At 38.1% G+C, this 15,837-nt stretch overlaps 1 protein-coding gene across 4 annotated transcripts in view; it reads right to left on the bottom strand.

Moving 5' to 3' along the window:
- The window catches only part of LOC131065315 (DNA mismatch repair protein MSH6), a 123,742-nt gene that overhangs the window by 67,502 nt on the left and 40,403 nt on the right, over positions 1 to 15,837 (bottom strand). For all 4 annotated transcript variants that reach the window (XM_057999783.2, XM_057999784.2, XM_059219522.1 and 1 more), the window contains 5 exons: positions 4,750 to 4,818; positions 4,485 to 4,568; positions 4,030 to 4,227; positions 3,300 to 3,907; positions 2,755 to 2,884 (listed from right to left, as the gene is read on the bottom strand). In XM_057999783.2, coding sequence (XP_057855766.1) covers positions 2,755 to 2,884; positions 3,300 to 3,907; positions 4,030 to 4,227; positions 4,485 to 4,568; positions 4,750 to 4,818 — 1,089 coding nt within the window. The remainder of the gene's footprint in view (positions 1 to 2,754; positions 2,885 to 3,299; positions 3,908 to 4,029; positions 4,228 to 4,484; positions 4,569 to 4,749; positions 4,819 to 15,837) is intronic.

Here is a 15,837-nt window from a genome sequence, read left to right on the forward strand (position 1 = left end):
GCTCACCAGTGATGGCACAAACTCCGAGGCACCTACCCCTGATATCTATTGGTCCACATCATGGAATGTAATTTTCTCATTGGCTATGGAGAAGTTTGTTGTAACAAACCCTAATTAGGGTTTTTGTTGTAAAATCCTAGCCATTGATGGAGAATCAATCCTGGCCATTCGTTGTAAAAGAGCTCTCTATAAAAGGCTCAAGCTCTTCATTTGTAAAGGTTAATAGCTGATAGTGAGTTAATAGTCAATAGATAGTCTTAAGAGAATAGAATAGAAGTTAAAGTAGAGTAGGAAGAGAAGGCAGAAATTGTTGCCTAAGTTGTAAATGAACTCCATTTTCATTTAAGTTATGGTGAAGTGTGTTGTTTCTTTACAATGTGCATGGTTTCTTGTTGGATCTTCATGTTAGATGGTAAATAATTAGATTGAATGGAAGAAGTTGTTGAATGTATTCATGTGGAATCCGCCCAATCCATACCACTAGCCTCTTGTTGCTTGTAACTATGCCTTGTGTGGTCAACTGGAATGATATGAGCTTAACTTCGAATCGTTCTATATTCATTGCTTATGAATTAACTTGAATGGTAATCGATGTTTGATGGTATTGATTCGAACATCCTTGAAACGTCCTTAGAAGATTGCACTAAGCTTGTGTCAAATTGTTCAGTTTGATGGTGAGACCTTGCTTAGTAGGATTCCATCTAGTCATTCATTCATCTTCTTACATTCTTAAGATTAGAATAGACTCTCTCAAACCTTACCTCTTTTGCTCTATTTTATCTTCCAATTGAGTAGATAGGACCTAAGTTCCAACAAATCAAGCATTCAAGCATTCGAATGTAAGTCCTCTTGTGATTCCAGCATAATCACATCAACCAATGAGCTTACCCACACGTAGTGACCCTACATTCATGAACCTTAAAATCTTTTTTTGGGTGAACCTTAAGCAAATCTTCAGCATCCAAAGGATTTTGTTCAAGAGAGGATAAGATACTTATGGTATTTTATTTTGTGTTTGCATGTGCGTAAAAGCACATCAACAACACCACATCAACAACACCAAATAATATTTATTATTTAATATATTTTATATTTTTTAATATATATATTTGACATCTATTTTTCTCAAAATTGGCATATTACTACCTATCTCCTGTACCAATACCACTACTAGCCCCCTAGCAAAACTCGTTTATTTCCTTCTAGAGACCTTCATATCCATCTTCAATGGTAGTATTTATATTTAATAGTTATAGGTAGTATTTATATTAAATAGTTACAGGTTTGTGATGAACCCAGTGAAGTGAGGCCAGCTGGCCCAACCTGCGGTGTTGGCTAACCCCTTAATTTTGCTTTATCCAATTTTTATTAGCAAAATAAGTGAAATTTTAATAAATGAAATTATTATAAATTTCACAATATCGGCTTTCCTTGGGCCGACTCTTCCTAGCTTAAGTTTTATTTTATTTTTGTGTTTTTCCAAACCGACCTATGGTCGGCTTCTCAATAAACCGGCACAGCCAACAGCCAGCTTATTTAAGGGAGGTTGTTTGACACTTTGGGGATGCTTGGATAATGGATTGAAATGCCTGTGTGCACAAGTGGCAGCTGGGACGATCATCTCAGAGCCTGATCAAAGGTGGGATGCAAACCCTGCTCTTGCAAATCTTATTACCAAGCGCTAGAATACAATACTGTTAGTAACTTGATTGCTATTGCTTGCAGAGAGGATTCGTAGTAAAGTTCCACTGTGTATAAGCCGTGGAAGAGCCCAAGTTTGAGCTGGAAGTGTTGGGTCGCATCACTGCCCAAGAATCGCACTTGTAGCTGAATCAAAGATACATTGGAAGATGCAGAATTGAACCGTTTTTGGTATTCTAGCCGGTAGTAAGGATAAAACAAAGATCCCGTGGGCCCATACACCTCAGGAAGCAGACTATAAGCCTAAGGATGCAAACGATTTGACTGGGAGCTATTTTCTGCCTTCGCCTTTGTCTTCGACAGGGCTCAGGCCACGATAGACAAGACGATATAAATCCATATGATTCTGAATATGTTTTAAGCCATGCATTTATGTGAATCAGAAAAACATTGTTCATTGGATATTTTGCCCATGACTTTTTGCAATACAAATTAATACGGGTTACAACCTATGGTTCTGTTATCATTTCTGTTTTAGGGAGTTAGTTTGTTTTCTTTTCCTGTCTTTTCTTCTTTGTAAGAGTTGCAATTTAGGAGTCTGGCATTTTTCAGGTTTCTAAAACCTCTGGAATTTATATTTATTTTCTTCTCTTCTTGTACATGGTTTATTTTTCAGGTTTCATGATTTGTTTTATATATAATTATTTAGTTCCTTTCTAAATTTTGTGTCAATTGTATCCTCTGTTGTTTCAACTTTTCACTCTTTTAACGATATGAACTGAATGTTTTGCATTTTTTCTCTCTGCTTTATGGTAGTTCTTCAATAACCAGATTATTTCCTTTGCCTACTTTGCTGGGCCAGCCGAGTAATTGCCAAGCCCAAGGTTTTAAGCTATGAAATATACAATATATTTCAGGAATACACCTGTTCTTGCTTCTCCCTGCACTTTAAGTCTTTAACCATACCCAAATTCTTTACTTGTCACCATTCCCAGTGTCAATTACAAGCCTATTGGTTGCACTGGTAAAAAGAAACACATCTGATACAAATTGGGTGTGAAATAAGCTTTGTTTTCAATGTTTATTCATTACAAATCTCAGAAAGCATCATACCTTTATTTCTGCTATAGCATTTTGGCGTTCCAAAATTGACTCCACACTTTTCAAAGGTCTCACTAGCCATCTCCTTAGTAACCTTTTACCAAATGCTGTTATACAGTGATCTACTTGTGTAAAAAGTGTCCTGAATGAATGAAATATTATTTAACAGGTTAGAAATCAGCACTTCGTTTAACATTGGTCAAAGGTTATCCAAGACTGGCAATTTCCACAAAGCTAAAGATTTAACAATGAACAGAACTCAATATAATAGTTGTGAGTACATCTTTAGGAAACCTTAAGTGCATTCTTCTAGTCTCTAGACTCTAAGTAATACATGGTGACATCTCACAATAAATTATTATATGGTGATAGACTCGAGACATTTATTACAAATTTACATCTATTCCACAAATACTTTGTTCCCATAAAGTTCATCTATTGTGCAGTATTATTGAAATCGACATAGTTGCTTTAAATTTAGAAATACGATACAAAGAAAATGTTGATGCTTTTGTTATATTTTATGGCAATCAAACTTAGAAAATACATTCACTTACCCCAAGCTGCTACCATCTTTGTTGTTCTCCAGGATCTCAAGATTCTCCAAGGCAGCTGCATCAAGAACCATGTATGGTTCAACAAGAGAAGTACCTCGGAGATGACAATCTTGTTTGCTTTCACCAGTTGTAAGCTGAGTAGTTGCAAAATCTGAACAAGGCATAGTCTCAAGTTTGCCAAAACTGAGCAAACTCTGATCCAACAAAACCTGTCTCAAATAAAAGAGACAACCTCCAAATGCAGAAAGAGCAAGCTCCCCATTTTCCCCTGCCCTTACTACTTGGCAAATCACATCAGGTAGATTCTCTATTTCGGTGTTATGTTCAGTACTAGAACTAGAATTGTATTTAGCTTTGTCAGTGGTTACACTACTTGATTTTGACCTATCACAAAACAATTTATAGAGTTTTTTAATCTCAAAAAGAGACGTTTGAGCATCCCAAAACTCTCTACCAGGAGCTAAATTATTGATCAGAGGTTTCCTTGTGCAGTCCCTCAAGACCCTTTCTGTTTCATCAAAAAGCATGCCACGAGGCTTGATAAGTTCCACTGGTCTTATCTCAGAGAGTAATGAACATAACCGACTCCTTGTTGAATCATCTGTAAACTGATGCCAAATCAAAAAAGATAAAAAGCATTATTTTCATACACACACACTGCAGAAAAAGTCCCGCTCAAACAATACTGCTTCCTTAAAAAGTCAATAGAAACATGCTCCATGCCACATACCTGACCCAGTATAAATCTACTGGTTGAAGCATCTGCAACACACACACCTATAACAGAAGCAGCATGATTCTCAATTCCAGAAAGTTGAATTCTTTCAGTTATTGACATCATGTAATTAGCATCAGGACATGTTGCTAGCATCCCACCCTCAGTCATTGTTCCTTTTGTAATTACTGCACATATCTCTCGTTTTACAACCTGAATTCAACCATGAAACGATGATCAATTTAAAGTAGTCAAAATCACAACTTCCAAGGGTCAACCAAAAGGTTACATATGCACTGCACACAAATCATGGAATGATTACACATAAGGCATCTTCAATTCTTGGGCCTAAAAGGCACTTTTTCAGCATCTATCTAATAACCTGTATGGAAATTTAAATTTTTTTACCAAGATGATGTCTGTAAGTTCATTAATTAATGACAATAATTTCTGTAATTGTGCATAACGACCTTTTCCTTGCTTCCTGTTTCTTTCCTTCTTTGCTCAAGTTGATCTGGTGTTTCAGTTTGTTCCACAACAAGCACACGATAGCCCTGAAACGCAATAAAGATTTAATTAATTTGATACTATCTGAAAGAACTGTGTAGAACAGATTTTAGCTCATTGACTTCAAAACAGAATAACCAGGGAAATAGAAGTTTTTCCAAAGCTAAAATAATAAGCAAGAGACTTCCTATATATTTGTCAAACTGGAGAATCAAAACAACAGCACACCTTCTGAGCTAGTTTCTCCACATTGTCAGTGAAGTTCTTTTCAGGAAATCCGCAGTGAGGCTGCCCTCCCTGCACATATAGAGAGCACTGAATGAAACATTTTATGCCTGTTTTTTGCAAAAATCTAATTACAGAGAAAAATATAAAGAAGGACTATTAGCTAAATTAACAAACATTAGATTCTTTGTCTATGAGATCAGAATTCACATGTTTAGATACAAGGTCACCAAATCAGCCTGAAACCCCCACAATTCCAGATACACAACATACCAGAATCAGAATTTTAACCAGTTTATCTCAGATTCAAGCAGGGCCAGAATCATTTGGAATCATACCCAGGTGCTTCTAGGTGAATTGGGCAAGGGCAAATCTAGGGCATTTCTAGGTGGCAGACATCGTTTTCAATTCAATTTTACTGTTTCTTTTACTTTCAACCTTCAGGAAATTGCTCTAAAGCCTCAACCAACATTCATAACTAATACAAACACGAATAAAAATGTAGTTTTAGCTTCTCAAACTTTTCCATCCATTCGTGAATTCAAGATTGCTGCTTCCATGCTGATGCCCATTTTCAGCCATTTTGTGATATGTTCTGCCATTTTCAAATAAATTGTGATGTTATCAAGTTGTTAGGCGATAAATTAAAATAGCAATTTTGTATTCGTTAAAGTTGCACCGGCTGCCTTGCTAATAAGCATATATTTCTCAAGTAGAATTCAACATAAACAATTTATGTACATAGCCTGCAAACTGTAGTCATGGAGACCACATCTCTGATTCATGCTGGTCTTGATGAAAACCCATACGATTCTGATAAGTGATTATCTTCTTTTAATTGTAAACAATGAATATCCTTCATGATATTCAAGTTTTGACAATTGAAATTGAATAAGTATACTGTAATTGTAATTTTGATTAGCCTATGCTTAATATGTGGTATTCTCATTTATAACTTGGCATACCAACAGACCATACCCCACTTATTGGTACTCATACCCAAATTCTAATTTGACACCTTAGTTTAGATACATACAAGTACGAAATTATATCTTTTTAGACAGCATATCCTAGAAATCGTATGCACATAAAATCTTGTAACAACAGACATACACACCTTTACGCCCTCCTGTTCTGCAAGCGTTGGCCAGTTTCCAAGGTTTTCCGTTGGTTTCCTGATGCACTTAGAGGGCTCCAATGTTCTTGGTGAGCTCAATTCTCAGTTTCAGTGGGTTTGGACAGCAAATGCTATTTATAATAAGTGCTTACATGGCACCAACTTTTCTAGGCTTTTTTGGGTTTGTTCTCTTTGATCCTCGTAGAACACTACCATTTATAATAAGTGCTCGCATGGCACCAATTTTTCTGAGTTTTTCTCAGTTTGTTCTCTTTGGTCCTCGAAGAGCATTGCTATTTATAATAAGTGGTTGCATGGCACCGATCTTTTTGGGGTTTTTTTCAGTTTATTCTCTTTGGTTCTCAGAGAAAACTCTTATTTATAGTATGTGCTCGTGTTGGCATCAGTTATCATCTGTCAACTTCAGTTGGTTCCAACATGTTTGATTCTCTTCTTTCAATGCCTTTGCAAGTTTTCATAAGGTGATGGAAATTATTTTGATAACTTCACAATGTTTTAAAAGTGACTTTTCAATATTTAACTTAAGTGATTAATAATTTGAAAAGTGTCTCTCCAAATGGGACACCTAGACTTGGGAGACATAAGTTGTTTTTAAAAGTTAGATTGGGGCCTTATTCGAGGAAATATTATACATAAATATTTGAATTTGCCCTAATTTCTCCCTTCAAGTCTATATATTGGGGTTTGGGCTCTCATTCTAAATTTACACACTTATCAAAATGTTGTCGAACTGAATTTTAAGAGTTTTTGGGATTGTTGAAAATGTAAACCCTCTGCAATTGGTATGGTTTCGGTGGTGAAAGATCCACCCTAGCTGGTTATTGGTTTTCCGCCAAAGAATACATTGAGTTTTGGGAAAAATGAAGATTTGTGAAGTTGTAATGTCCCCTTTTCTAGGTGACATGAGATGAGCAGGGGTTGACCTACCATTCGAGTTCCCGTAGGTCAACGACATGGTTAGGGGACTCATTCTGAGGGTCATGGAGCTTTGTAGGGGCTCTGTGGGCCATTTCGAACCTTCAGACGAGGTATCCTATTTTTTAGGGAGAACTGGCAGTTGACTGAATGACCACCTGGGGGACCAAGGAGCAGAGCAGGATCCTTTTGAGCAGTTATAGGTGTTTGGAGAGAGGTTCCTACTTTTTAGGGAGATTCCCTACTTTTTAGGATGTTGTAGCAGTTTCCATATTTGAGGTTCCACGGGACCATACCATGGTTTCAGTTTCAAGAAGATTGGGTGTGTTTCCTAGTTTCTAGGAGCATCCCTAGATTTTAGGGATGGGACTGCCAGTTGGCCCATCTTGTCCGGCATCAGTCACAGACAGGTGACAAAGTCAGATTCATGTTTGGTTGGTTATTTTGGGCTATTATTGGATCTATGGAAATATTTTAATATATTTAAATATTTCCTAAGTTAGAGTTTAAATAAATTAAAATAAGGCTATGTATATAGTCATTTCAGAGTAATAAGGGGTTTTTGGCTTCATCTGGTTTGATATGCCTGTGTTATAGCTCATTGGAAAGGTCTTGAACTTTGCTACATGATTCTCACCTCCTGGAGTCTTTTTGGATACTTGAAGCTATTTATTCGCAATAAAGTGATATTTTTTTATAGTTTGACGCCATAATTGGAAAAGTGTCACTTTAATTATAAAGCGCAAGCTTTATTATTCTTTAGGGTTCGACTTGCAAAGGGAAAGGAGTTATAAGGAGATGAAAACCTAATTGATAGCATCTTTGATCATTTTGAAACTTGCGAATTTGGGAATTGCTCTGGAAGAGTGATTTTGGTCTGGGACGTAGCCCTCAGCAGGAGTTGACAGTGGATTTATCCAAGATTGCACAGAGATTGTCAGAGGTAGAAGACGCATCTTCTTGGCCTGAAGATTCAGCGTGCATATTGGGGGTTTCAACAAGGTGGCTGGTCTATTTAAGTTGGCACGTGATTTGCAGCAGCTTCCACGCCTCCTTTGCAACTTGTTGATGTGTATTTTGTACACGACCAAACACAGAATAAAATACCCAGAGGTATCTTATCCTCTCTTGAATAAAGTCTCCGAATGCTAAAGATGTCGCGAAAAGGATCAATCGGGATGACTTCAAGGTTCTTTGTTGTAGGATCTCTACGTGTGGATAAGCACCAGTGGTCGTTGTGTATGTTGTTTCTTCAAGGGGCCTTACGTACTTTCAGAGAAAGCTTGTCCACGTTACTTTCTTTCCAAATGCAGGAACAGGATTTTCCTAACACTAACGGATTTTCAAAAAATGTCAAAAGATAAGGGTTTTAAAGAAGGGATACTTGAACTAATCCTAAGAATGACTCAATGAAGACTAGACTTGATAAGATTCTACCAATTTCAGTATCGCCAAGAAATTACAACTCTACTGGAATTGATGCGATCTTCTAAGGGGATTCAATAACTTTCAAATCATCAAGGATATAGATACATATCAATACTTCCAAGAATGATTGAATTCTTAATCAATCTCAATGCTTCCAGTTAACCACACAAGGCGTTCTTACAATCAGTAAGAAGCTAGTGGTTTGGAATGTGAATCTTATCAAAGATCAAGCACAACACTTCGTCCTTCAAACTTAAAATTTAAATGCTATTTCAACTAAGAGTGATTCAAGAAGATAAACAATCATGAAGATAGCCACAAGTATTGCAATAAAACACCATAACTTCAATATTTTATTGATCTCATAGCCAAATGGACAACAATTGTTCAAAATTCTTTCTTCACTACTCAATCTTGCTACAACAATAACTTTCTAACTTTCTTTTCTCTAAGCTCTCTCTCTTTTTTTTAACTTCTCTAACTCTTTAAAATGAAATGAGTGAGGGTATATATAGCATCCTCAAATACAATGAATGGCCCGGATCAAAAGAAGATCAACGGCTGAGATTTTGACACCTAAACCCTAATTAGGGTTTGTTACAAAAAAGTCCCCATTTAGATAAACATCACTAATCCATAGCCAATAAAAAATTGGCACAAATACCGAGGAGACATAGACCAATAGGAATTAAGTTGCCACATCATCCTATAACAACTTTTCATCTAGAATTTTGTTCCCTTTCCTATGCTCTTTCTTAGCATATTCAATGAATCTGAACACAATTCTCTCATTCTCAGCAATGGGAATCTCAGGAAGATTCTTCATTCGTTCTTCCAGGTGAAGGACTCGATCAAAAGCAGTGAGAAGAGTTGTCTCCCATTCAGGTTCAAGTTCTTTGGTCTTCTCAATCAAGAAGATAGTAGTGTACATTTGATCTCGTTGCTTATCTGTGATGATGTTCTCCTCTTTGCAAAAGATGACCTTGATTCTATCCTCCAACTCTTGGATGTCCACATCTGTCTCGATCTCGATCCGCCTGTCAAGAATGGTACACAACACCTCAAACAACTTATCTTGAATTGGATGAATGATGCCTTCAACTCGGCTGCATCTGGTGTTGACGTCTTCAAAAAGGACCTCCTTCATCTGAAGCAGAGCTGACCACTGTAGGAGGTTATGGGTTCCTCCATCCATTATCTTTTCTTGTGCCAGAATCCGTCTTGGTGTTTCTCTTATCACTTGTAAGACTGGGATGATAACATCTATAGTGTGAGTGAATGCAGCTACAGTTATGATTAGATTATGGATAATCTCAAGGACCTGGATAGCTCGATGAACTGTCTTCATCATTCTTGTTGCAAATTCAACGACTACCTTGTGAGATTTATCAATCCAAGAACTCATAAGTTGAACCAAGCTCTTCACCCTTTGTGCCTCACCTACTGATTCAAGAGGGAGTGCTTGTAAAGGAGATACTGCTGGATCCTGACGTCTCAAGGGCTGATTAAGATGACTAAAATAGTTCCTCCAAGCACAAACCTCCCTCTCAAGCTTCTTATTCTTTTCCATTTCTTCTTTAAGTTTGTCTTTAAGTGCTTCAAATGAATCAATTGCTTCTTCCATCGCTTGCTCGGAGGTAAGTGGACCAAGCTCAAATGTTTCTAAGTCATACTCTTCTGCAAGAATCTCATCCTCATATTTGTCTACCACTAGCGTAGCTACCTGCACTTTCCTGGATCCTGTCTCATCTCTAATTACCTTAGACATCTTTGTGGCCGCCTTCTTTTCCATTACCTCATGAGAATTTCCTATAAGGCTTTCCAAGTCAAACACATCTTCTTCTTCTTCAATCACAACTACCCTTGTTAGTCTCTCTTTCAGCCAATCAGGAATGGCAAATCTTGTTTCCCTCACTTGTATTTCTTTAGGTAGTGGTCTATCTTCCCGAAAAGGAGATGTTGCTTCATCATCATTTTTTTCTTCATGTTGCTCATTAGCACCAACTTGGGGAGATTGACTTGATGAATGCTAAGGTGTCTGTCCTTTCTCCTGTTTATCATTCTGTACCATGGATTCCATAGGCTCATCAATTTCATATACTATCTGCCTCTAATCTTCCCCTTGACTTGCTTCCTTTTCATGCCTAAAAGATGTGCTTGGTGGGCGATCAGGATTCGTTTTCTGCTTCTTCTTGGACGGTTCTCTCTTCTTAGGTCCTCCTTTCCTCTTCGAGCCTTTGGAATGAGAAGTATTCTCACTCACACTTGCTTCTCCTTCTTCTGGTCTTGCCTCCAAAGTGAATGTCATTGATACATTCTGCTCCTTCAACTTTTGATGTTGTACATCCACCCATCTGCGAGTGAAGGATAAAACGGGAGCCATCAAAGCTCTCAAATCTAAAACCTCGAGCTCATTCCAATCTATCTTCACTTCTTTGTCTTCTTTCTCATAGGATGACTGGAGGTATCTACCATTATCCTGGGCTTGATCGGCTACTCTATAAACTTTGCATTTCCTGATGAGATCTAAGGGTAGCCTGGAATGCATCTTTCTTTTGACCTCTAAATCACCTAGGAGATTCATCCAAAAGTCCTCCACCTGAAATTTGTGCTTGTACTTCTTGCCGACTGTCTCCTCCATATAACCATGAGGGTCAAAATTCTCTCGCGAGGCAAAGGATGTGAATGAGTATAAAGATAATTCCTTTTCTGCATCTTCCGCGGCTTGAGTGTTAGGACACACTTCAACTGAATTCCCTAGTATGATGGGCACGAGAATTCCATTTCCATGCTTGTGTCTGGATGCCTTCATATAAGCTGCCAACTGTCTAGTCACCTCAAGTAGTACTATCCTGTCTGTTGGATATCTTGGCAACATGTAGGGAGGTGAAGGACACCCATGAACTCTGATGTATGTGAATTTTTGAAACTGAATGAACCATGCACCATACTTCTTCACAAGCTCTTGTGCATCTAGAGACAGTCGATTGTGAATCCCACCTTGCAATATCCTAGTAATGTTCATCGTGAAGGTGTCATTGACTAACTTGTAGTCACTTCTAGGCGGATGATGCAGATGAACATAAGAATCACAAACTCTTATTTCTCCGGGTCCTCTTCCAATCACTCCTCTGTGAGGTAGCCCTGCATACTCGAAACTCCTGACCAAGGCATATATAACATATGAGCTCATGTGGAATGATTTGGTGGGTCTTAGCCTTTTCAACTGTACGTCCAGACAATTGCTAATGATTCTGGCCCAATGAAGCATTCCTTTTCCTTGGACTATCACTTGTATGAAGAAGAACATCCACTTGTCGAAGAAGGAGGCTTGAGAAGCACCTATAACTCGATTGAGCAAAGTTATCAAGTCCCTGTATTCCTCCTGGAAGTCAGTCCTATGTGGTGTATTGGGAATCTTGTTCAGGCGAGGCCGACTTTTGAGCAACCAATTCTTATTGATGAAGTTCAAACAAGACTCAGGATCATCTTCATAAATCGACCTTGCTCCTTCCAAGCTCTTGTAGATCATGTCTTTATGGTCCGGAAGATGAAGAGCTTCGCCTATAGCTTCCTCTGAAAGGTAGGCTAAGATGTTCCCGTCCTTGGTTACGATCGTCCTTGATTGTGAGTCATAATGGCGAGCACACTCGATCATCAACTCATGACACTTGACTGCGGGAGGGAAACCTACAGCCTTGATGATGCCACTCCCAATTATCCTCCTTGCAACAGGTGATGGCTTGCCAATGTAGGGGACCTCTCGAAACTTCTTCACATTGAAGTTTCCTAAGTTGGTGTCTCCGATATTATTCCACTTGGACACGATCCTGGTCTCCAATTCATCGCTCCTCTGATCTTCCTTGATGAGAGCCTGCCGACTAGTAGATCCTCCGGCTTTGGGGGTTGTCATTTGATGCCTACACAAAAATTTAAAATTAGTCTTTAAGCATCATACCTTAAAGGATAGAATTCAAGACCTTCCAAGGGAATAATTCAAAACATTAATTTGAGAATGACAAATCCAAGAATTATAAACTTTTAAATTAATTATGAATGGAAATTAGATTTTTCAAGACTTAGACTTTAAAAGATTGCTATGGAAATCAAAACAAGTCTTGAATAAGAACTTCAAAAATTTGATTCCTCGTACCTTCTTCTTTGAAAGCTTAACTATGAACCTTAGAAAATAGAAGAAAGAAGATCAGATCTTGCTGGATAAGGATTGGATTTTGGTCTCCCTTTGGATGAATTATGTCTTGATTAACCTTCAAAAGAAGTTCGCCTTCCACTAACCTCCAACCACTTAGCAAATTCTGGAATTTAGCCTCCAACCTAGTAAGAAATTCGCTTCCAATCTGCTAGATTTCGCTCCTCCAATCTGCTCCTCAAAATCGCATTTAGAACAATGAATGAATGATTTGAATTCACCACAAAGCATCTCCCTTAAATAGGGCGCTTACCTTAATCCTCATGAGGCCAACTTAGGTATTTAGCAATAAAATAAGATAAAATCCCACTTAAAAGGAGGCCGACTTGCTTGTAAAAGCAAATAAATGTATTTTAAGCACTCTCCTTTTATTTTTTTAAATTTTAAAATTAATTTCAAGGCCTCCAAGGTGGATTTTATATTTGCTTGAAGGCTTTAAAAATTAATTAATTAAATGGTAAAGGCCTTAATTCATGCGAATTTGATCTAGCTTCCCCAAATGTCTTGAATTTGGCAAATTTGGTGAAAATTTAGGAATATGGAGGTTTGATTGAGGCTTAATGAAATTTCCTTTCTCCTTGGGCTTTGAAATATTCAAAGTGATGAAGGTCTAGATTCACTTCAAGACTTGTTTGGACCCCTTATCCATGCTTGTTCTCTTGATGAAATTGAAATTTCTCAACCTACATTTGCAAATTTCCATGTCTTTGTCTTTACAATCTTGCAATTTGCCCTAAACTTAATCAATCAAGGTTGAATGATAGGTTTTTTGATGATTTCGCCCTGGACCCTTTGGAAGGGTCAAGAGCGATTTTTCAAATTAGGTCTTGAATACCTTATTCCCTTCATTCCAAAATCTCCCGGAAGGCGAGTTCATGTTTGTTTTGCCCAGCTCAAAGTCTTGCATTTCAATTTTTAGTCTTTCACATGAGGAAGTTAGATGAAAATGTGAATTTCGCCCTGGACCCTCTGGAAGGGTCAGGAGCGATTTTTACATTTTAGGCCAAAATTCACCTTAGTTTGATCATTAAACTCCTCCAAGGCAATCTCCAGGGTTCATTTATCTCCATCACTGGGTTAGTTCATCAAAACTTTGAAGGAAATATTGTATTTTTGGGAATTTCGCTCTGGACCCTCTGGAAGGTTCAGGAGCGAAATTCTCTCCTGAGCTCAAAATTCTTATTTTTGAAGGTCAAAAACCTCTCCAATGTATTCCAAATGGGTTCTTTCATTGAAGTCCAGGCTTAGTTTTACTTGAATTTTGGAGGAAAAGGTGACTTTAGTGTTTTTCGCCCTGGACCCTCTGGAAGGGTCACGAGTGATTTTTCTTGCTTAGGCTTACTCCTTCATCATTTTGTCTTGAATCCTTCACTCAAAGCTAGGCAATGGTCTTCTTCATTCACTCCACCCAAGCTTGGTTTGTTCTTGCAAGGCAAAAATAGGGGATTTTGAGATTTTCGCCCTGGACCCTCTAGAAGGGTCAGGAGCGATTTTTAGGTTTTAGGGCAATTCCTTCATCCCTTTCAACTTCAAATCATTTCCAAGGCATAGAACATCATGCCTTACTCCTCTTTGACTCCTGAAAACCAAAATCTTATCTTGAACTGCAAGGAAAATAGGAGGATTTGGAAATTTCGCCCTAGACCCTCTGGAAGGGTCAGGAGCGAATTTCCCTCTTGGCTTCAAAATTTGCATTCTTAGCAATCCAATTCCACTTCAAGGCAATTCAAATGCCTTCTCACGCCCATGTCTAAGCTTAGCTTTGCCCAAACTTTGGAAGAAAGGATAGTTTTGAGGATTTTCGCTCTGGACCCTCTGGAAGGGTCAGGAGCGAAAATCATGTTCTAGGCTTAATTGCTTCCTCTTGACAATCTCAATCATCTTCAAAAGGCAAAACACACTTCCTCACACCCATTCAAGCCATAAAAACTAAAAAGTTGTCTTGACCTTGCAAGAAAATAGGTGTTTTTAGGAATTTCGCTCTGAACCCTTTGGAAGGGTCGGGAGCGAAATTCACCATTTGGCTCAATTCCTTCACTTTTTGATGATTTCTTGCAACCTCAAGTCACTCCCAGGGGCAATTCCTTCTATGTTTCACCTTATCCCATACTTGGCTTAGCAAAATTTGATAGCAAAAGGTGATTTTGAGAAAATTCGCTCTAGACCCTCTGGAAGGGTCAAGAGCAAAAATTACAATTTTGACCAAAAATCTCCATTTTTTCACCTTGAAACTGCTTTGCTAAGTGGGATTTCATGTTTCATCATGCTAGGATTAAGGTTTAGTATCCAAGAAAGGCTAAAAAATGTGTTTATAAGGAATTTCGCTCTGGACCTTTGGAAGGGTCAGGAGCGAAATTGCCTTTCCTAGCCAGAATCCTTCATTTTCATCACTTCTAAACATCTTCAAGGGTTTCAACATGCTATTTCTTCCCTTTTTCATGCCTTTGACACCTCAATTTGACCAAACAAGACAAGAAATGCCTTCTATAGAAATTTTCGCTCTAAACCCTTTGGAAGGGTCAGGAGCGATTTTCTTAATTCAGGCTCAATTCATCATCATTTCAAGTTGATTTCACCTCTCAAGGAAAAAGACAATACTCTTCTCTCATCCAAGCCATAAAAACCAAAACTTGACTTTATTTTGCAAGAAAAATAGGTGGTTAGAGAAATTTTCGCCTTGGACCCTTTGGAAGGGTCAGGAGCGAAAATTAGTTTTTAGGCAAAATCCTTCATTTTTCCAAGTCAAAACAACCTCAATATGTAAAAGCAAGATATTCTTGTTTCCTTCATGCCAAAATCCTGACCTTTTTCATTGCAAAATGAGAGCATTTGGGAATTTTGCTCTGGACCCTTTGGAAGGGTCAAGAGCGAAATTCTCCATTTGTCCAAAATTCTTCATTTACTTATGTTTCCAAATCAACTAGGATGTCCAATCTTCCTCCCCAGATACCCTGCACATCACAATTTAGCCAAAGTTAGTGAGAAATAAGCTCAAATAAGATTTTCGCTCTGGACCCTCTGGAAGGGTTAGGAGCGAAATCTCCATTCCAGGCTAAATTGTTCAGCTTTCATGTTTCAAACCACCTCATCAGGCAAAGTTAAGTCATTTTCTAAGCTAGGAACAAGATTGCACATCTATCCAAGGCAAGAAATAGTATTTAGGATGAAATTCGTTGGACCCTCTAGAAAGGTCAGGAGCGAAATTCCTCTTTCAGGCATCATCTTGCTCTTCAAAAATCAATCAAATCCCTCTCCAGGCAAGAACATATCAATTCACCTCCAAACATGCCCTACGAAGTATCACTTGGTCAAAAATGAGGAGAAAAAGAGTTTTACAATGATTTTCGCCCTGGAACCTCTGGAAGGGTTAGGGGCGAAATTTCCCTTTCAAACTAGATGT

Source organism: Cryptomeria japonica, chromosome 4 (assembly GCF_030272615.1).
Source record: "Cryptomeria japonica chromosome 4, Sugi_1.0, whole genome shotgun sequence".
Taxonomy (NCBI): Eukaryota; Viridiplantae; Streptophyta; class Pinopsida; order Cupressales; family Cupressaceae; genus Cryptomeria; species Cryptomeria japonica.